This window comes from Garra rufa, chromosome 21 (assembly GCF_049309525.1).
Source record: "Garra rufa chromosome 21, GarRuf1.0, whole genome shotgun sequence".
Lineage (NCBI taxonomy): Eukaryota > Metazoa > Chordata > Actinopteri > Cypriniformes > Cyprinidae > Garra > Garra rufa.
In genome coordinates, this window is record NC_133381.1 from 2864389 (window position 1) to 2887028 (window position 22640).

Genomic DNA, 22640 nt, shown 5'->3' on the forward strand with positions numbered 1-22640 from the left:
ATACCGACACACGTTCCGCATAGTTACAGACAATAACAAATATAGCAAAGCATCATATTTTGTTGTGTTATATAGATTCAATTAAATTCATTATTTATGACATTTGCCGATTTTCTCACCACATAGACAGTCGATTATTGTCGATGCTATCACTGCCCCGGTTAGAATATTCTCAGTGTAACGTTAGCCTAAAAACCGACGTTAGCTTCAAAATAAACCTGTCGTATGCGACATAAAGTTAGTAAATAGAGCTTACCCGTGGTACTGGTACAGCAGAACTCTTTAAAATCCGTTTTTTGATTTTTCCTCCTTGGTTGGGGATGTAATCGTCTTCACTGAAGTGAGCACTGCACACACGAAAATCCTTGATACTGGATATTTTAGCTCCCGCAGAGTAGCCGATGGCAACCAGCCAAAGCTGTCTCATAACTATATCAGAAACAGGAAAACGATGGAATCTGAACGGCGATCCCTGCACATTCTTGTGGTCACAACCTGGGAATTTACAAGTTCGCACCATTGTTAATTTTCTACTTTTTACGTCGTTGTCATTCGAGTGTGTAATGGAACAGCTGATCGGAACGTGCGAACTGACAGCAGCGCGGATTGATGGAAACGGAAAGAATATAGTGCCGATTAAAACTGAGGTATGATTTTTGTCAGGAGTGTTTTTTGTGATGTAAATTAATCAAGCTTTGAAACGCATATATTTTTTTCACGTAAAAACGCACAGTTTTGAGGCCCCGGAAACTAACCGTGACTACTTTCTTGAAAAACTTCCAGCGGCCAGAACTCTGACCAGGGAGGTGAACGCAGTGTGGGTCAGTGTGTATACACTATAGTGCTGATAAGGATTGAATACAACTTCATGTCTTAAATGCTCGAACTATCCCTTTAAGGCAGTACAGTTATAAAAACAAAACAAAGAAAATAAAAAAATAAACTATACACAAATAAAAATTCCTTAAAGAAAATTTACCATGGTTTTACTATAGTAAAAGTGTAGTAACCATGTTTTTTGTACAACCACAGTTTTACTACAAATGCCATGAATAAACTTTGATTAGTGTAGCAGTCAAATTTCAAAGACATTGTTTGACAAGCGAGATCTCTGTTTGAAGTCCTTAAAAATCAACAAAGTAGTGCTTGAAAACACAGAATTTTATTTTTACAGTATCTGTACAAACCCTGTAATTAATATTTTATTAATTTCCATGACTTTTCCTGGTCTAGAAATCACACTTTTTTGTAAACAAGTCTTCCTCATGCAGTATATCCAGCTTTAGCTCATTTGAATGCTTGTTTTGTCTCGTTTGAAAGTGTTTTGAGTCACTCTGAGGCCGAATTTGACTGAAGCAGATGTTTGTTTGAAGGTGTGGCATTGTGGGTAAAGTGCTGACGTTCTTCATCTGTGTCTCTGCAGGGATTCCAGTGGAGGAGGATGAGGAGGATCAGGACTCGTCTATTAAAGCTCGTCTACTGGCTCTGGTCTACAAGATCAAGGGTCAACCGCAGAAATCTGAGCGCGAGCCCACGGAGAAACAGCAGAGCGCTCCCTGTAAGATCCTGCTCTCGCTGTCCTGTCGTATGATCGCTTAGAAACCGGTTTGAAATCTCGCGGATCAGATGTGCTTTCTGGTGGATTTCACAGTGAACGCAGACAGAAAGTGTGGATTTGTGTGTGATCACAGAGAAACGTGTCATTCTGCTGCGACTCCATCTGACTTTACTGACAGGAAAAGACAAATCCTGTCAACAACATGTCTCATATTTCACCCTAATAACATAAGATTAAGGCAAATTATTTTGCACATAGAAAATAAAGACATTGGGCCTTATGTGGATGACAATTAAACACCCCTTTGTCAATTCTCTTTACACTAATAGGAATTTAGGAATTAGTTTTTTATTTTTTTAGAGTGAAATATGAGCTGGACATGTTTCTGTGTGAGATTCATATTTTTTTATTTTAAGTTATTTTGTTTTATTTTTAGGGTGAATGAGACAAGTTTCTGTGTGAGGTATTTTTATTTTATTTTTTATTTTATTTTTAGGTTGAATATTAGGCATGTTTCTGTGTAAGGTTCACTATTTTTATTTCATTTTTTATTTTTGTAGGATGAAACATGACCCATATTTATTTATTTATTTATTTATTTATTTTTAGGGTGAATATGAGGCATGTTTCTTTGTGTGGTTAACGATTCTTATTTTATTTTATTTTATTTTATTATTTTTGTAAGGTGAAACATGACCCAGATTTATTTTATTTTATTTATTTCTATTTTATTTTATAATTTCATTTTATTTTATTTCATTTTATTTTAGGGTGAGTAATAGACATGTTTCTGCGTGAGATATTTTTATTTTATATTTATTGTTTTTTATTTTATTTCATTTTTAGGGTGAATATGAGGCACATTTCTGTGTGAGGTTCACTGTTTTCGTGTTGTTTTATTTTATTTCATTTTTAGGGTGAATATGAGGCACATTTCTGTGTGAGGTTCACTATTTTTATTTAATTTTTTATTTTGTAGGGTGAAACATGAGCCAGATTTATTTTATTTTATTTTATTTTATTTTATTTTATTTTTAGGATGAAACATGACCCAGATTTATTTCATTTTATTTGTTTTTATTTTTATTTTATAATTTCATTTTATTTCATTTCATTTTATTTTAAGGTGAATATGGGGCATGTTTCTGCGTGAGGTTCACTATTTTTATTTTATTTGTATTTTTTATTTTTGTAGGGTGAAAGAGATGTGTAAGAGATTTTTATTATTTTATTGCAGTTTATTTTATTTCACTTTATTTCATTTTATTTTTAGAGTGAATATGAGGCATGTTTGTGTGTGAGGTTCAATAATTTTATTTAATTTTTTTTAATAGGGTGAAACATGATCCAGATGTTTCTGTGTGAGATATTTTTATTTTATTTATTTATTTTATATTTATTGTTTTTTATAGTTTTATTTATTTTCAGGGTGAAATTTGAGATGTTTCTGTGTGAGGTTCACTGTTTTTATTTTGTTATTTTTTATTTTTGTAAGGTGAAACATAAGCTAGATATGTTTCTGTGTGAGATTTATTTTATTTTTTCTTTGTTTTATTTTTAGAGTGAATGAGGCATGTTTCTGTGTGAGGTTCATATATATATATATTTATTTTTATTTTTAATTATAATTTTTTTTTTTTGTAGGTATTAAGATTTATTTTATTTTATTTTTTAATTTTTGTAGGGTGAAACATGAGCCAGACATGTTTCTATGTGACATTTTTATTTTATGTTATTTTTAGGGTGAAATATGAGGCTTGAGTGAGGTTCACAGTTTCATTTCATGTCGTTTTGAATCATGAGCTGGGTGTGTTTCTGTGATTTACTCAAACAGTTCAGGGGTTTAATGCAGAAAACTGCTGCAGGTTTGCTTTGCTGATGGCAGTGTTTTTCCCGTACAGTGAATGTTCCACACACTCAGGTTTAGCTCCATTAGGTGTGTGTCGCTCCTGAGCTCAGCGTTTGTTCAGTGTGACGTTTCTCTGGGGTCTCAGCGGGTCGTTCATCAGCGCCGCCTCTGATTGGCTGCTCTATAAAACACTTATTTACCGCCGACAGACAGACTCGCGAGGAGAGTGATTGACAGTTGAGCTGAATGCATGGTTTTCTCAGTAGCAGTCGCTCTAATGGAGTCTGTGAATGAACTCACACTCGCTCTCCTCAATCTGACACACATCTGGAGGATTGAAACCACAGCACCCCCTCCACTCTCATTATACCACAGTACTCACAGTATTTGGACCACTGTTTAGGAGTTATGAGTGATTTTGTACTTTTGATCGCTGTAGCGCCCCCATCAGGCCTATTAGGATGGGTCTTGGCCTACCATCCCTCCGAGTTTCAAGTCTCTATGACTTACGGTTTGATCTGCACAATCAGTTTTACGTGAAGATTGCAGATCTGTGACCATTCTAACAATTACAATAGAGTTTCAGCGCTACACGCTTAAACCCCGAATAAAAATAACAAAACAAAATTACAAATTTTTTTAATTAAAATGAAAATGGGGAAATATAAAAAAACTAATTAAGAATATTAGTAAAAAGCTCTAATTTTTTTCATCAGCTTCATTTGTTTGTGTGTTGAAGTGAAGCTCCAGCTGATGTTTCAGACTTCAGTTCAGTGTTTGAGTGTCTGTACAGTGAGAAACAGAAGCGTTTCTCTGCAGACGGGGTTTTTCTCCGGTGAGAGCAGAATATCCTCATATGAGCCGCTGATCAATGGCGTTTTAATAAAGCCTGAAGGCTTTCACTCTCTAATGAATTCACTTGTGATATTCTATTTATAGCAGCTCCTTCTCATCTCATTATTGCGTTAGAGATTGAAAAGCAGCTCAACCTGAGATCTAGCCGTCTGTGCATTAGCAGCTCATTTAGAAATAAAACTCTGATGATGACCTTTACAGTCATGGTGTGAAAGTGTTGGTGAAAACACTCTCTTATGTATTTGTAGAAATAGCCAAAAATACCTTGTATGGGGCAAAATTATAAAAAAAAAAAAATTATGCCAAAAATCTTTAGGATATTAAGTAAAGATCATGTTCCATGAAGATATTTTGTAAATTTCCTACTGTAAATATATCAAAACCTAATTTTTGATTAGTAGTATGCATAGCTAAGAAGTTCATTTGGACCATTTTAAAGCAGATTTTCTCAATATTTAGATTTTTTGCACATCAGATTTTGAAATTTTGATTTTCAAATAGCTGTATCTCGGCCAAATATTGACTGTTTTTGTGGTCTAGGGTCACATGTCAATTGTAGCTTATGCTTGACTTGACTTCCTTGACTGTTTCTAAACCGGTTTGCTTTGCACAGCTTCACTAGGGGAATCAAGTGATTCATAATCTAATTAATCAAGAAATTAATCAAATGAATTGTCAATTAATTGCACATCAATTTTGGCTTGAAAAATGGCCCCCATTTGAAGTCATTAATGATGTTAAGTGAGAAAAGCAAAAAAGTACCTTTAAAAGTATCTTTAGAAGTAATGTTTTGAGTCAATATTGCGTTAATTTAAATGTAAATTATGCTCTAAATATGAAACTGAAACCAGCAAGTCACTGTCTTATTGAGTGAATCATTGAGTCATTCACTCAACCAATTTGTTCAAACAGCTGAATCATTTGAAAATGAATCAAGTGACTGTCTTAATGAATGAATCACTGAATCACAGACTTGATTTGATTCAGTAATGGCATAAACACTTTTAACATAAACGTTTCCTGATATGTTATTCACCCCCATGTCATCCAAAATATTCATGTCTGTCTTTCTTCAGTTGAAAAGAAATTAAGTTTTACGAGGAAAATATTCCAGGATTTTTCTCCATATAGTGGACTTCTATGGTGCCCGCAAGTTTGAACTTCCAAAATGCAGTTGAAATGCAGCTTCAAAGGACTCTAAACCATCCCAGCTGAGGAATAAAGGTCTTATCTAGTGCAACGATAAGTTAATTTCTTGAAAAATAATATTTATACACTTTTGAAATCCCAAATGCTCTGTGTGTGTTCAAGTTCAAGACAGTTAGGGTATGTCTAAAAACTCCCATCTCATTTTCTCCTCCAACTTCAGAATCATCCTACATCGCTACAGAAGTACCGACCCAGTGTTTACAAAGTGAACGTGCAAAGATCAAACGCCCTTTAGAAAACAAAACAAAACTGCGATGTGGGATGATTTTGAAGTTGGAGGACAAAATGAGATGGGAGTTTTTAGACATACCCTTACTGTCTTGAACCAGAGTGCACAAAGCATTTGGGGTTTAAAAATGTATAAATGTTATTTTTTTAAGAAATTAGCTTATCGTTTCACTAGATTAGACCTTTATGCCTCAGCTGGGATTGTTTAGATCCCTTTGAAGCTGCATTTCAACTGCATTTTTAACCTACGATCCATTGAGCACCATTGAAGTCCACTATATGGAATAAAATTCTGGAATGTTTTCATCAAAAAACAATTTCTTTGCTGTTAAAGAGAGACAGACATGAACATCTCGGATGACGTGGGGGTGAGTAAATTGTTCTTCTGGAAGTGGAGTAATCCATTAACACATGAATTGTTCTCCTCTGTGTGTGTTTGTGAAGCGAATCTGAAGGAGCTGATTTCTCAGACGATGGTGAGCTGGGCTCAGGAGACGCACATCCAGGATCCGGAGCTGGTGCGGCTGATGTTCAGTCTGCTGAGACGACAGTACGACAGCATCGGCGAGCTGCTCAGAGCCATGAGGAAGACCTACACCATCAGCGCCGCCTCTGTTCACGACACCATACACCTGCTGGCGTCTCTGGGCCAGATCCGATCGCTGCTCAGTGTGCGCATGGGGAAAGAAGAGGAGCAGCTGATGATCGACGGACTCGGGTGAGTTTAAGAATGTAAAACACCTCTTTCAGTCCATCCTCGACCACTAAACAACAGTAGCTGCATTTCCATTACCCCTTCAATTGCAGATTGCAAATACGCCTAATAGAAATGCGTCAATTGCACAATAAACTCCCATATATCACAAAAAAGTTTTTACGCTCGCATGAGGTGGTTTTTAAGGCAGTTCGAAAAAGGAATATTTCACAAAACAGCAATGGAATTGGCTTTTTCGCATTTACAGGTTACATTCGATTAAATAAAGCTGAAATCACACAAAAATTCGTAGACTTATCACGAGAGAGAAAAAAAGTTTTAGTCACATAACATCGGTTAATGGAAACGCCGTCATTTCGCAATACTTTTTAATCAACGTTTGTGACCCTGGACCACAAAACCAGTCTTAAGTCGCTGGAGTATATTTGTAGCAATAGCCAAAAATACATTGTATGGGTCAAAATTATTGATTTTTCTTTTATGCCAAAAATCATTAGAAAATAAAGTAAAGAGCATGTTACATTAAGATTTTTTGTAAAATTTCTACTGTAAACATATCAAAATGTAATTTTCGATTAGTAATATGCATTGTTAAGAACTTAATTTGGACAACTTTAAAGGTGATTTTCTCAGTATTTAGATTTTTTTGCATCCTCAGATTCCAGATTTTCAAAGAGATGTATCTCTGCCAAATATTGTCCTATCCTAACAAACAATATCAATAGAAAGCTTATTATATGATGTATACATCTCAGTTTTGTCAAATTTAACCTTATGACTGGTTTTGTGGTCCAGGGTCACATTTATAAAATATCGCCAAAGTTTTGCACAAATCTGTAATGGAAATGCGGCTAAATATGCAGCAGTTACATTGCAAAAAACATTTTTGTTGTGTTTTTGTCTTGCTTCTGAGTTTTTAAATTCTTGAATATGTATCTTGACACTGATTTTTATTTATTTAATGTTTTTGATGTTTCTGTTTCTGAGACGAGGCTGCATTTATTTATTCAGAAATACAGTAAAAACTTTAAATATTATTGCAATTTAAAACAGCTGTTCTCTATGTGAATATCTGTTAAAATGCAATTTTTTCCTGTGATCAAGGCTGAATTTTCAGTATCATTACTTCAGTCTTAAGTGTCACACGATTCGTTAGAAATCATTCTAATATACTGATTTGCTGCTCAAGATGTGTAAGTTTAAAAAAAAATATATTAATCTTTTATTCATTAAGGCTGCATTAAAGGGTCAAAAGTGTCAGTAAAGACAATTATAATGTTGCAAACGATTTATATTGCAAATGAATGCTGTTCTTTTGAACTTTCTATTCATCTGTGAATCCTGAAAAATAAAATGCATCATAGTTTCCACAAAAATATTGGGCAGAACAGCTGTTTTCAACATTGCTAAAAAGCAGAAATGTTTGTTGAGTAGCAAAATTCAGCTTTGAACACAGAAATAAATTGCATTTGAACAGATATTCACATAGAAAACAGCTTGTAATAATATTTCACAATTTTTACAGTGTTTTAATATCAATGCAGTGCAATGCTCTCATTATAAGGATTTTTATACACAGCTGCTTAAAAGTTTGGGATCAGTAAGATGTTTTTTAAAGACGTCTTTCCTTTTAATCGAGGCTGCATTTATTTGATTAAAAATACAGAAAAAATTGTGATATTGTAAAATAATATTGCAATTTAAAATGATTGTTTTCTATTTTAATATATTTTAAAATGTAATTAATTCCTTTGATGCAAACCTGAATTTTCAGCATCATTACTGCAGTCTTCAGTGTCACATGATCCTTCAGAAATCATTCTAATATGCTGATTTATTATCAATGTTGGAAAAAGTTTTGCTCCTTTATATATTTTTTGGGAATGTGTGATATATTTATCAGGATTCTTGATGAATAAAACATTAAAAAGAACCTTCGAATAACATCACACTTGAGCTTCAGGTGAGAAATGAAATGATCAAATGCTATTCCGCACCGGAGCCGCTCCAGATGAATGTGTTCAACAGCCTGAATCTGATGTGTGTTTGTGTTTCTCAGGGACATCATGAATAATAAGGTGTTCTATCAGCATCCCAACCTGATGCGTGTTCTGGGGATGCACGAGACCGTCATGGAGGTGATGGTGAACGTCCTCGGCGGAGGAAAGTCTCAGGTGTGTGTTTGACAAACGGCAGCAGCTTTCATAATCCTCAGCATCACCACATCATGAATTAATAACTCTAAGTCACATTGATTTCTACAGTGCTTTATACAATACTGATTGATTCAGAGCAGCTTCACAGAAATAAATAAGTCTTAATGTTGTCAAATTCATCATGAGCTGTAAAGCAGTCCCTAGACCACAAAACCAGTCATAAGGGTAATTTTTTTTTAAATTGAGATTTATACAAAATGTGTTTTATTTTGATTGTTTTTATTTTAAAATGAGTTATTGGACATTTGTGACCCTGGACCACAAAACCAGTCATAAGGGTAATTTTTTTTTAAATTGAGATTTATACAAAATGTGTTTTATTTTGATTGTTTTTATTTTAAAATGAGTTATTTGACATTTGTGACCCTGGACCACAAAACCAGTCATAAGGTTAAATTTTACAAAACTGAGATGTATACATCATATGAAAGCTCAGTAAATAAGCTATCTATTGATGTATGGTTTGTTAGGATAAGACAATATTTGACTGAGATACATCTATTTGAAAATCTGGAATCTGAGGGTGCAAAAAAATCAAAATACTGAGAAAATCACCTTTAAAGTTGTCCAAATTAGGTTCTTAGCAATGCATATTACTAATCAAAAATTACTTTTTGATACATTTACAGTAGGAATTTTACTAAAAATCTTCATGGAACATGATCTTTACTTAATTTCCTAATGATTTTTGGCTTAAAAGAAAAATCAACAATTTTGACCCATACAATGTATTTTTGGTTATTGCTACAAATATACCCCAGCGACTTAAGACTGGTTTTGTGCTCCAGGGTCATATTTATGGTTTTAATTATTAGTTTTTCATGAAATGTATTATTAATTGTTTAATTTTGATTATTTTTATTTAAACAAATTATTACACATTTTTATAATTTATTTAATTATTAGTAAATATTTTATTTTAATTGTTTTTATTTTAAATGCATTTATTTTTATACTTTCAACACTGATAATAAATCAGCATATTAGAATGATTTCTGAAGGATCATGTGACACTGAAAACTTGAGTAAAGATGATGAAAATTCAGCTTTGTTCACTGAATTAAATTAGATTTTAAAACATATTCACATAGAAAACAGTTACTTTACATTAAAATAATATTTGCACAATATTAAAGTTTTTTCAGTATTTTTGATCAAATAAACGCAGCCTTGATAAGCAAAAGAAACTTAAAAAAAAAAAAAACTTAAAAAATCTAACTGATCCCAAACATTTAAACGGCAGTGTTTTTATGGTATCTAATGTACAAAATGTCGTCTTTACTTAATATCCTAATGATTTTTGGCAATAATTTTGACCCATACAATGTATTTTGGCTTATGCTACAAATATTAAAAATATTAAATATTTTTACAAATTCCGAAAACAACAAATAAAACAAAAATAACACCAAAAATGTGTGTTTTTTAACAGTAATAAAAAAAATATATGTGAGAATGTCTAAAGTAGGCAAATTATTGAAACAGTACGGCATAATTGTGTTTGCATACAGATGCATTTTATATTTCCATATTTCTACAGTGCAGTAAACACTTCTCTCTGCTGTTCTGCAGTGTTTTAATAAGCGTGTGTGTGATTGATGAGTCTCTGTTGTGCAGTATTGATCCAAACACACACACACACACACACACACACACACACACACACACACATATACATATGAGCAGATCAATGACACACACACACACGGAGGTTCTGCTCTGGATCTGATCATATTCCTCATTCTGTTTCCTTCTGTGACAGGAAATCGCGTTTCCTAAGATGGTGGCGAGCTGCTGCCGCTTCCTGTGTTACTTCTGTCGCATCAGCCGTCAGAACCAGAAGGCCATGTTTGATCATCTGAGCTACCTGCTGGAGAACAGCAGCGTGGGGCTGGGTGAGTGACGCCAGGAACCATAAAATACAGTCAAATACAGTCAAAAACAGGACAGAAAGTAGAGAGAGACATGAAGAGCTGAGGAAACAGCTGAAAGTGTCCCACAGACTTCATAATAAGCTGAGTTATTTGATTAGTGAGATGATTGGAGTGTTTGCTGTGGTCTGTTCTGCCCTCTGCTGGTGTGTGTGTGTGTGTGTGTGTGTGTGTGTGTGTGTGTGTGTGTGTGTGTGTGTGTGTGTGTGTGTGTGTGTGTGTGTGTGTGTGTGTGTGTGTGTGTGTGTGTGTGTGTGTGTGTGTGTGTGTGTGTGTGTGTGTGTGTGTGTTTGTTTCTGTGACATATCAGGACACAAATTTGTGTAATAACATTGGTATGACATAGGTATTACAAGGAGAGGGTGACTTATGAGGACATTTCCCATGTCCCCACTTTTCAAAAGGCTTATAAATCATACAGAATACGTTTTTTTTGAGAATGTAAAGATATGCACAGTCTCCTGTGAGGGCTAGGTTTAGGTGTAGGGAGGTGTAGGGTGATAGCAAATATCGTTTGTACAGTATAAAAACCATTACGTCTATGGAATGTCCCCACAATTCACAAAAACAAACGTGTGTGTGTGTGTGTGTGTGTGTGTGTGTGTGTGTGTGTGTGTGTTTTTTTTTAATCAGAGCATGTTTCTCCTTCTTACTTCATGGTTTAGTACAGCAATTCTCAAATTTTTCATCAGTGGAACTACTTTGAGCTCAAATATTTTCAGGTTTCTATTAGATTAGTTAATATTTCAATAATTTAGCAACACATTCATGTTTATGGTTAATGGTTATTTTAATAGACACATGACATGCAGGCAAACAAATTAAATATTACATCTTTTTAGTAAGAGTTTTGATTGTTTTTACTTTAAAGGTATTTCATTTCACATTTTTATAATTTATTCAATTATTAATAATTATTTTATTTTGATAATTTTTTTCTTTGAATTAATTTAGTTTTACTTGTTTAATCATTGGCTAACATTTTTTATGATGTAATTATTGGTGTTTTATTTTGATTGTTTTTATTTTAAAATGAGTTCTTTTAATTTGACATTTTAATAGTTGTTCATAATTTTTCATGTCAAAAAATTTATACGTTTATTTATTTTTATTTAAAAATTGTAATTTCACATTTTTCTCATTTATTTAGTTATTAGTAAATATTTTATTTTAATTGTTTTTATTTTTAAATTATTTTTATTATTTATTAATAATTTTTATTTAAAAATGTGTTATTTATATTTGTATTATTTTTATAAAAAAAATTAAATTAACATTTTTATAATTTATTTAATTATTAGTTAATATGTATATATATATTTTAATTACTTACTTTGTATAATTTTATTATTGGTAAGTTCTTTGTTTTGACTGTTTTTTTATTTTAATGAGTTATTTTAATTTGACATTTTTATGGTTTTAATTATTAGTTTTTCAATGTATTTAAATTTATTTTAAAATATTTAAAATTTTTATCTTAACATTATTTATTTGAATTTGCCATTTTTATGATTGAATTAATGATCAGCTGTCCATGTATAGCCATGTGTGTTTATTGTAATATGTGTGTGTTTGCATTCTCAGCTTCTCCGTCCATGAGAGGATCCACTCCTTTAGACGTGGCAGCTTCATCAGTGATGGACAACAACGGTCTGGCGCTGGCGCTGGAGGAGCCCGACCTGGACAAGGTGTGTGTTTACAGCATAAGAATAAGGTTTCCCCTGAATAGTAAACATTTGGTCACATCATAAAGCTGCGATGTTAGTGTGTCGGTAAAACAGATTGTCTGTGGTGTTCATATGTTCAGGTCGTGACGTATCTGGCTGGCTGCGGTCTGCAGAGCTGTCCGATGCTTCTGTCCAAAGGATATCCAGACATCGGCTGGAACCCCATCGAAGGCGAGCGTTACCTGTCCTTCCTGCGATTCGCTGTGTTTGTCAACGGTAAATAATGAAAAAATTTGCATGAATGCACACCCACAAAAAACATGTTCTCAATTGAAGGAAGGTGTTTTAATTAGAAAATTAGTTGTGTAGTTTTTATAATTTAGTAAGTTACAATTGCATTTTAGTGCCATGTTTAAAAAAAAAGTCGGAATACGGCGAGAAAAAGGTCGGAATACTGCGAGAATAAAGTCGGAATGCAGCGAGAATAAAGTCGGAATACTGCGAGAATATCGTCGGAATACTGCGAGAATATCGTCGGAATACTGCGAGAATAAAGTCGGAATACTGCGAGAATATTGTCGGAATACTGCGAGAATATCGTCGGAATACTGCGAGAATATCGTCGGAATACTGCGAGAATATCGTCGGAATACTGCGAGAATAACGTCGGAATACTGCGAGAATATCGTCGGAATACTGCGAGAATATCGTCGGAATACTGCGAGAATAACGTCGGAATACTGCGAGAATAACGTCGGAATACTGCGAGAATAACGTCGGAATACTGCGAGAATATCGTCGGAATACTGCGAGAATAACGTCGGAATACTGAGAGAATAAAGTCGGAATACTGCGAGAATAACGTCGGAATACTGCGAGAATATCGTCGGAATACTGCGAGAATATCGTCGGAATACTGCGAGAATATCGTCGGAATACTGCGAAAATAAAGTCGGAATACTGCGAGAATAACGTCGGAATACTGCGAGAATAACGTCGGAATACTGCGAAAATAAAGTCGGAATACTACGAGAATAAAGTCGGAATACTACGAGAATAAAGTCGGAATACTGCGAGAATAACGTCGGAATACTGCGAGAATAACTTCAGAATACTGCGAGAATAATGTCGGAATACTGCGAGAATAACGTCAGAAATATTCTCAAAATATTAGGATTTTAATCTCGTAATTTTACATTTATTTATTTATTTATTTTTACGTGGCACTAAAATGCTGTCATAGTAAGTGTTTCGTTTGATTTTATTTTTTAATTTCTCATGTTTTTCATTTTGACATGTTTATGATTTAATTTATTAGTAAGTGTTGTATTTTATTTATGATTTTATTGTTAATTTTAATTTATTTAATTTGCATCAGTTTCTCAGGAAAGGTTAAATTGTGAGCGTTGGATATTTGTTGGCTGATGTGTGTCTCAGGTGAGAGCGTGGAGGAGAACTCCAGTGTGGTGGTGAAGCTCCTGATTCGCCGTCCTGAGTGTTTTGGTCCCGCTCTGCGAGGAGAAGGAGGAAACGGGCTGTTGGCGGCCATGAAGGAGGCCATCAAGATCTCTGAGAACCCCAGCCTGGATCTGCCCAGCGCCGGACCGGCTCACGCTTCAGACGCGTAAGACACACACACACACACACACACACACACACACACACACACACACACTGATGATGATGATGACGCTGATCTTCATCTGTCTCTGCTGCAGTTCCACTGAGGGTGAGGAGGAAGAGGAAGTGGTTCACATGGGAAATGCCATCCTGTCCTTCTACTCGGCTCTGATAGATCTGCTGGGCCGCTGCGCTCCTGAGATGCACGTGAGTCTGTGTGGATCATAAGTAGAAAACATGGATGCAGGGCTGATCCTTTAACTTGTCAACTTAAAAATGTAATTTCGGGAACATTCTCACATTCATTCATTTTTATTAAGCGTTTCATTTTGATTGTTTTTTTTTTTTATTATTTTGTTTTTACATTTATTTAAATTATTTTTATGTTTTATTATAATTCATTTTTGTGATTTGTAAAATTTATTTCCTTCAGTTTTACATTTTTTTTATTAATGTATAGTTTTATGCTACTTGTATTTTGAAATCATTTTAATTTAACATTTATTATAATTTAATTTTTAAGTGTTTAATTTTAATTTTTTGTTAATTTAATGTCTGTGTGTAATTTAATTTAATGTTAAATTAATGTTAACAGTTTCAAGTGTTTAACGAGTGTTTGACATTTTTATGATATGTTTTTGCTTTGGTTTAGTTTACATTTTATTTAAATTGCATTTTAGTAATTGTTTTATTTTTATTGTTTTTATTTTAAAATGTTTTATTTTAGGTTTACATTTGTTTAAATTCACTTGAATTTTAGTTTTATTTTAGTAACTGTTTTTTATTATTATTCTAAAATTATTTCTTTATTTTGATTTTACTCTTTTTATATAGATGACTTGGTAAATATTATTTGCAAAAAAGATGCATGGAATCAAAAAATACAACTGTGTCAAAACATTACATTCAGATTAATCAAAAATATCTGAAATATTGGCCAGCCCAGTATGAATGTTGATTGATCCTAGTGTGAGCTGATCCTCTGATTGATGGATTGATTGATCTGGTCTCTCAGCTGATCAATAAGGGTAAAGGTGAAGCTCTGAGGATTCGTGCCATCCTGCGCTCTCTCGTTCCCACTGAGGATCTGGTGGGCATCATCAGCATCCCTCTCAAGATGCCCGTCGTCAACAAAGGTGCCAAATAATTCTCACATTTTACAAAGCATCATCATAATTCAGTCTTTCATCATCATTTTTTCTGCAAGTTCTGCTGTCTATTCAGCGCTATGATGATTTTTTTTCCCTTGTGTTTCATTTTTAAAACGGAAAAAAATTGTTTTATCCAATTAATCCATTTAATCCCAAATTTTTCCTAAATATGAACATTTCCAAATTATTTATCATTAGTAACCCTTTGAAATAATCAATAATTATTTTTGGGAAATTGTTTAAAAAAATTTAAAATAGGAATAATGTATACTGTATATGTATATATATTGATTACATTCTAGGGTTACTATTATGCATAAAAAACCTTATACAATATTGAAAGGAATACTGAGATGAAAGACAAAAATATAATCATCAACGCATTTCAAATTTGTTACTTTATTGTAACATCTATCATCAAATTGTTCTATTAGTGCTGGCAGTATTGCAACATCAATATTGTAACTCATTTGTAACATTTGAACTTTTGCTTTAGTGCAACATTTTGTCATTGTAACATTTGAGTGCAGTCTTCACAACAACTGCATTGGGTTTATATTGTAAACATAAGTTCACTGTTATCCCACTGTCAACATGTTTCCTCATCCTATGACCACACTCAACAAAACTCAATATATGTCCATTTATATATTAATACTAGACACCTTAGAGAGAATGTGCACCAAAACTCTTTGTTAACATATATTACGTTTTGGAGATTTTATGCAGTCATCATGGTCTCATGGTGCAAACAGGAAATAAACTGCTCTGGTCATGTGACAATGTACACTAACCATGTGAAACTGCACATATTTAATTGAGACCCTTTATTTTTTCCATATTAGCAGGAAGTGCACTGAAACATCAGTCAGTAAAGTGTTTAGAGCTTTTAAAATGAAACCCTTTTTTACGGTCACAATTGTGAGCGGTGAGATTAAATGGGTTAATTACATGAGGTGCTTTTTTTATTAATGTAATTAATAGCATATTAACTCTGTGTGAATCTCTGATGGTCAGATGGCAGTGTGACCGAGCCTGACGTGTCGGCCAGTTTCTGTCCGGACCACAAGGCGCCCATGGTGCTGTTCCTGGACCGTGTTTACGGCATCGAGGACCAGAGCTTCCTGCTGCATCTGTTAGAGGTGGGCTTCCTGCCGGACCTGAGAGCCGCCGCCTCGCTGGACACGGTCAGTCCCACACGCTTTCACCCGGGGTTTGCTGAAGGGAGGGTGTGAGCTGATGAAAACAAATAATTCAATTGAGTGTATGACAATATAGCTTAGTTTGAACATCTTAGTCTGTTGTGCTGTGTTTACACTGTTGTCACAAACTCCATCACTGTATGTGCAGTTGAACTCTAGCATAAGTCAGTTTAACACACAGTCTTTCTTAATGGGATGGTGAACAAGTGTGTGTTTGTTTGTGTCAGCAGTCTGTAATGATCATGTTTGAGCTCAAACACACTAATGCGGCCCATTTAAGGGATTATTCACTTATCCTCCTAAATGAGCCGTGCACACTGGGAAATGTTTTACAAGATCACTGCAATGCCCTCAATCTATTTCGGTGTTTATTGCAGAAAAAGTCAAGTCATGTTTATTTCTAAAGTTCAAATTGTTTTAAAGCAACTTTACAGCAATAAACAGGAAATACCATGTTAATGCAGTAAAATTAATCAGTTCTGAAACCATGCATTTAATTTAATCTCTAAAGCAGCTTTACAAAAGATAATGGTGTCATTATTTAGATCAGTTCAGTTCAATGTTTTGTTTTGTATGTTTGTTTTGTTTCATCTTATTGTTTTGTTTTTGCTTTTTATTTTGTTTTGTTATCTTGGTTTGGTTTGTTGTTTTGTTTTGTTTTTTATTTTGTTTTTATGTTGTTTTTGGTTTGTTTTACTTTGTCTTGTTTTATTTTGTTTTGTCTTATTTTTTTGATGGTTTTTTGTTTATGTTCAGCTTTATTTTGGTTTGTTTCCATTTGTTTTTTGTTTCTTTAGTTGTTTTGTTTTATTTTAGTTTTTTGTTGTTGTTTTTTGTTTTTATTTTACTTGGTTGTTTTTATTTTTGTTCCGTTGTTTTGTTTTATTTATTTATTTATTTTTGTTTTACATTGTCTTGTTTTATTTTGTTTCATTTTTTTTACATTGTCTTGTTTATTTTGTTTCATCTCATTTCTTGGTCACCTTGGTTTGGTTTGTTGTTTTGATTTGTTTTTTGTTTTTTAATTTAGTTTTTGGTTTGTTTCACTTTGTTGTCTTGTTTTATTTTGTTTTTTCTTATTGTTTTGATTTTTTTTTATGTTTTTGATGTTTGCTTTATTTTGGTTTGTTTCCATTTTTGTTTCATCATTAATTTCTTTTTTTTTTTTTTTGGTTCTGTAGTTGTTATGTTTTGTGGTGTTTTGTGTTTTATTTTTTTCCTGTTGTTTTTAGTTTGTTTTTTTTATTTGGTTGTTTTTTGGTTTGTTGTTTTGGTTTGTTCTATTTATGTTCTGTTGTTATGTTTTATTTTGTTTTGTTTATTTTTGTTTTGTTTCATTTTTTGGTCACCTTGGTTTGGTTTGTTGTTTTATTTTATTTTGGTGTTGTTTAGTTTTATGTTGTTTTTGTCTAGTTTCTTTTACTTTGTTGTCTTGTTTTGTTTTGTCTCGTTGTGTTTTTGTTTTGATGGTTTTGTTTTTTCTTTATTTTTTTGATTCCATTTTTGTTTTATTTTATTGTTTTTGTCTCTTTTGTTGTTTTTATGTTGTTGTTTTGGTTTGTTTTACTTTGTTGTCTTGTTTTGTTTGTAATAAGCAAGTGATGGGTGTGTGTTTCAAATCAGCAGACACTGTCTTGTCTTGAATATCAAACGTCTGCTAAATGCATGAATGTAACAAGGACCCCAGAGAGTCAAGCATTTAAAAAAGTCTTTGTTTTAGATACAAAGTAACAAATCAAGTGGCATTTATCTTTAAAGAAAGATGCACAAACACTCTTGACATTGATACATTTGACAGTCGGTGTTGTGTTTTAGTTGGTTTGTGTTTAGTGTTAGCAGTGAATGTGATTCTCTACTCCAGAGCAGCACATTGACACTTCAGATGTGATCAAGAAAACATCCTGCAGTGTTTCAGACTCACAGATCTAATAAATCATTTACTTTCTGAGTCCATTAATTCATATGAATCATCTCTGCGGTGTTGTGTTTGTTCCCAGGAGGCTTTGCGCACCACAGAAACGGCTCTGGCCATGAACAGGTACATCGGTTCTGCGGTTCTGCCTCTGCTGACCCGCTGCGCTCCGCACTTCTCCGGCACAGAGCACCACGCCGCGCTCATCGACTCCACGCTCTACACCATCTACCGCCTGTCCAAGGGCTGTTCGCTCACCAAAGCCCAGCGAGACGCCATCGAGGAGTGTCTTTTGGCCATCTGCAAGTGAGAACAGCTGCTCATTATCATACAGCGATGATAATCCAGTCATTCACCTTCAATGAACACAACCTAACTCTTTTTGAATTTCTCAGTTTGTTTAAATCCACGAGTTCAGAATATACTTTTTTATCCACATTAATTTCACACTTGTCTAGTACAAATATGTTGCTTTGTTTCATAATTGCAGTGGATACGTTTTTTGTTATTTACCTCAAAAGAAAGGGAGTGAAATGTTACAATATGCCCCAAAGGTGGATACATTGTAACATCTGAGGGGCACGTTGTAACATTACCAAATGACAGCTTAAAATGTTATCTGGTCGAATAAAGACAATATACACTAAAACTATTATATTTTTTCAATAAAATAAAATTATTAACTTTTTCAAATAAAATAATGGCTTTTTTTAGAAATTAAAAATAATCAAATTTTGTAGTTTGATAATGAACATATCGCAAGTTTGCAACCATGTTTGAGACGGCCCTGATCGCAACACACAGCGGTACGGTAGAGTTCAAAACAATGTGCACAAATAGATGAAACACATTTAGACATTCAGAAAAACACTCCACTCCCTCCACAAACTGCTCTCATAGAACACCAGACACATAAACCAGCCAAAATGCATTTCTTGAAATAATCATTTCTGAACATTAAACATCAGCTGTCAGTCTTTATTCGCCTGTTTCTTGTGGTTTCTCATTCAAATCCATAGAAGTAAATGGTGTAAATTACATCACTAATGTCACAGAACAGTATAGTTCAATAACACCAGGGCACATTGTAACGGAGTGTTACAGTTATAGTCGTAGTTATCACTATAGTTATATAATGCTGATGGTTAATAGGTCAGTAATAGAGCAGTATTGTCTATCTGAAAGTGGTTTATAAGCAGCAGAGGTGTTGAGTTTGTGTGTTGTCTGAATTCAGATCTTGTCTATGTTTTGTGTTGTGTTCAGGTACCTCAGACCCTCCATGTTCCAGCATCTGCTGCGCCGCCTGGTGTTTGATGTGCCGTTGTTGTCTGAATACTGTAAGATGCCTCTGAAGGTAAACAGCACTCATGCTGCATCTTTGCATCTTAGTTTTATTTCCTCAATTATTCTGTAGTTTGACTCCTACTTCATCAGAGCATTTGTGACCCTGGACCACAAAACCAGTCTTAAGTAGCACGGGTATATTTGTAGCAATTGGCAAAAATACACTGTATGGGTCAAAATTATTATAGGATTTTTCTTTTATCCCATAAATCATTAGGATAATAACCCGTTTAATCCCCAATTTTTCCCAGGGATGAAAATATCCAAATTATGTGTCATTAGTAACCTTTTGAAAAAAAATTGTTTTTTTGAAAAGTGTGTGAAAAATTGTGTTTTGTGAGCGGTGGGATAATGTGTATACTGAATGAACAAATTTTTTCAGTCATAAAAATGGTTATATATATTAGCCCAGCTATTTTAAACTGTATGATCGCATTCTAGGGTTACTATTATGCATAAAAAACCCTTATACAACTTTGAAAGGAATACTGAGATAAAAGACAAAAATATAATCATCAGCGCATTTCAAAATTGTTACTTTATTGTAACATATATCATCAAATTGTTCTATTAGTGCTGGCAGCGTTGCCACATCAATGTTGTAACTAATTTGTAACATTTGAACTTTTGATTTAGTGCAACATTTTGTCATTGTAACATTTGAGTGCAATCTTCTCTAACAACTGCATTGGGTTTATATTGTAAACATAAGTTCACTGTTATCCCACCGTCAACATGTTTCCTCATCCTATGAGCACACTTAACAAAACTCAATATATTTCCATTTATATATTAATACTAGACACCTTAGAGAGAATGTGCTCAAAATCTTTGTTAACATACTTTTCGGTTTGGAGCTTTGATGCAACCATCATGGTCTCATGGTGCAAACAGGAAATAAACTGCTCTGGTCATGTGACAATTGACACTAATCATGTGAAACGGCACATATTTAATTGAGACCCTTTAATTTTTCCATATTTGCAGGAAGTGCACTGAAACATCAGTCAGTAAAGTGTTTAGAGCTTTTAAAATTAAAACGTTTTTATGGTCACAATTGTGGGATTAAAAGGGTTAAGTAAAGTGTTCCATGAAGATATTTAGTATTTTTTCCTACTGTAAATACATAAAAACATAATTTTTAATTAGTAATATGCATTGATAAGAACTTCATTTGGACAACTTTAAAGGTGATTTTCTCAATATTTAGATTTTTTGCACCCTCAGATTGCAGATTTCCAAATAGATGTATCTCAGCCAAATATTGTCCTATCCTTATGATTGGTTTTGTGGTCCAGGGTCACATTTTTATTCAGAAAACATATCAGTGGATATTTTTAAAAAGGTTTCTACTGGAATAATTTTTTACTTTTTATCATGCATTAAATTGAAAGATTCTCTGTTGTTTTTATTTTAAATATATGTTTATGCTGTTGCATTTAAGACAAAATTCTTAAATACATTGTAATTATAATCGGTTTTAAAATGTAAATACCATTGATTTTGCAAGGAATACAGCCATTGCTGCTGATATGGCGTTAAATCATAAATAAATAGAACATTTGTTCTTGTTTTAAGAATAATCTTACTTGATTTTGATTTTAAAAAATACAAGATCATGTTTTATGCAGATATTTAGTAGATTTCCTACTGTAAATATATCAAAACTTAATGTTTGATTAGTAATATGCATTGCTAAGAACTTCATTTGCACAACTTTAAAGGTGATTTCCCCAATATTTAGATTTTTTGCACCCTCAGATTGCAGATTTTCAAAGAGTTGTATCTCAGCCAAATATTGTCCTATCCTAACAAACCATACACCAATGGAAAGCTGATTCAGTTTTTAGATAATGTATAAATCTCAGTTAAAAATAAATGGACCCTTATGACTGGTTTTGTGGTCCAGGGTCACATATTTAAGGCTTTGCCTCTTTTTATAATGTTGTTCATGCATTGCTGCTTGTATAGAGGTTTTTATCTGCTGATGTTCGTCTAGTGTCCATTAATGACCCGCTAATGTAGTTTGTTTCACTGCTCGTCATTAAACCATCAGGAAAAAGCTGCACTGGTGTGTAATTTATATTTAAGTAGTTTTGATGAGCAGAAACAGTTTTTTGAAGAGGATGTTTCTGTGAAAGCTCATTAGTTGATGAGCCACAGATCAAGTGTTTTATATGAGAATAATTGTGTTTGGCAGCTGCTGACGAATCATTACGAGCAGAACTGGAAGTATTACTGTCTGCCGTCCGGATGGGGGAGTTACGGTCAGGCGTCTGAGGAGGAGCTGCTGCTCACCAAGAAGATCTTCTGGGGAATCTTTGACTCTCTTTCTCAGAAGGTGAACAGATCAGCTGCTGTCTGAGGAATATTTGGCCATTTGTGACTGTTCACGGCAAAAAATGCTTTTCTTGTTTCCAGCCAAAATATCTAAACATTCTCAAATCAGAGAGGATTTTCTAGATGAGTAAAAATTATTTTCTTGTTTTCAGAAAAAAACAAGTCAAAATGAAATGAGTTTTTGCTTAGAACATGCTAAAAAAAAAAAGATAATAATTTTTACTCATCTAGAAAATCATTTTTTGTCATTTACAATAAAAATGACAAAGAACATAATAAAAGTACTAAAAATAATATTAAAATAAAAAAATATATAAAAATGATCATGAATTCAAATTCTTGTCAAATTATAATTAATATAAATAAAAACAAGGAAAAACCTATAAAACTTAAACAGAACAAATAACAAACATTGCTGAAATAAAATAAGTTTAATTTAAAGTACTAAAGTTACTAAAACTGAAATAAAATTTCTAAAAGTAAAATAAAAAAAATATCAAATTAAAAGATTCACAATATTAATAAACACTACAAAATAATATAAATAATGCTGCTAAATTGCACTGTCAGAGACCATCTTTGTTTGTTTCATTTAACTTGCTTATGAAAAAAATTAATCATAAATATATAAAATTCAATACAATATAAATTGAAACCATTTAAATTTCTATGTGAATTTAAACCACAATTGCTATTACAGAAAGTTTATTTACTAGCCTATTTTCATTTATTTTATTAAAATTAAACATAATTATTAATATAAATAAAAACATGGAAAAACCTGAACACAACAAATTACAAACGTTGCTGAAATAAAATAAGTTTAATTTGAAATACTAAAGT

At 33.2% G+C, this 22640-nt stretch overlaps 1 protein-coding gene across 1 annotated transcript in view; it reads left to right on the forward strand.

Moving 5' to 3' along the window:
• The window catches only part of LOC141296225 (ryanodine receptor 3), a 214001-nt gene that overhangs the window by 110417 nt on the left and 80944 nt on the right, over positions 1–22640 (forward strand). The window contains 15 exon segments of the mRNA XM_073827498.1: positions 1424–1585; positions 4147–4242; positions 4347–4409; positions 6144–6417; positions 8474–8588; positions 10393–10525; positions 12146–12249; positions 12369–12504; positions 13666–13852; positions 13947–14055; positions 14864–14984; positions 16017–16186; positions 18199–18419; positions 19377–19467; positions 21658–21798. Coding sequence (XP_073683599.1) covers positions 1424–1585; positions 4147–4242; positions 4347–4409; positions 6144–6417; positions 8474–8588; positions 10393–10525; positions 12146–12249; positions 12369–12504; positions 13666–13852; positions 13947–14055; positions 14864–14984; positions 16017–16186; positions 18199–18419; positions 19377–19467; positions 21658–21798 — 2123 coding nt within the window.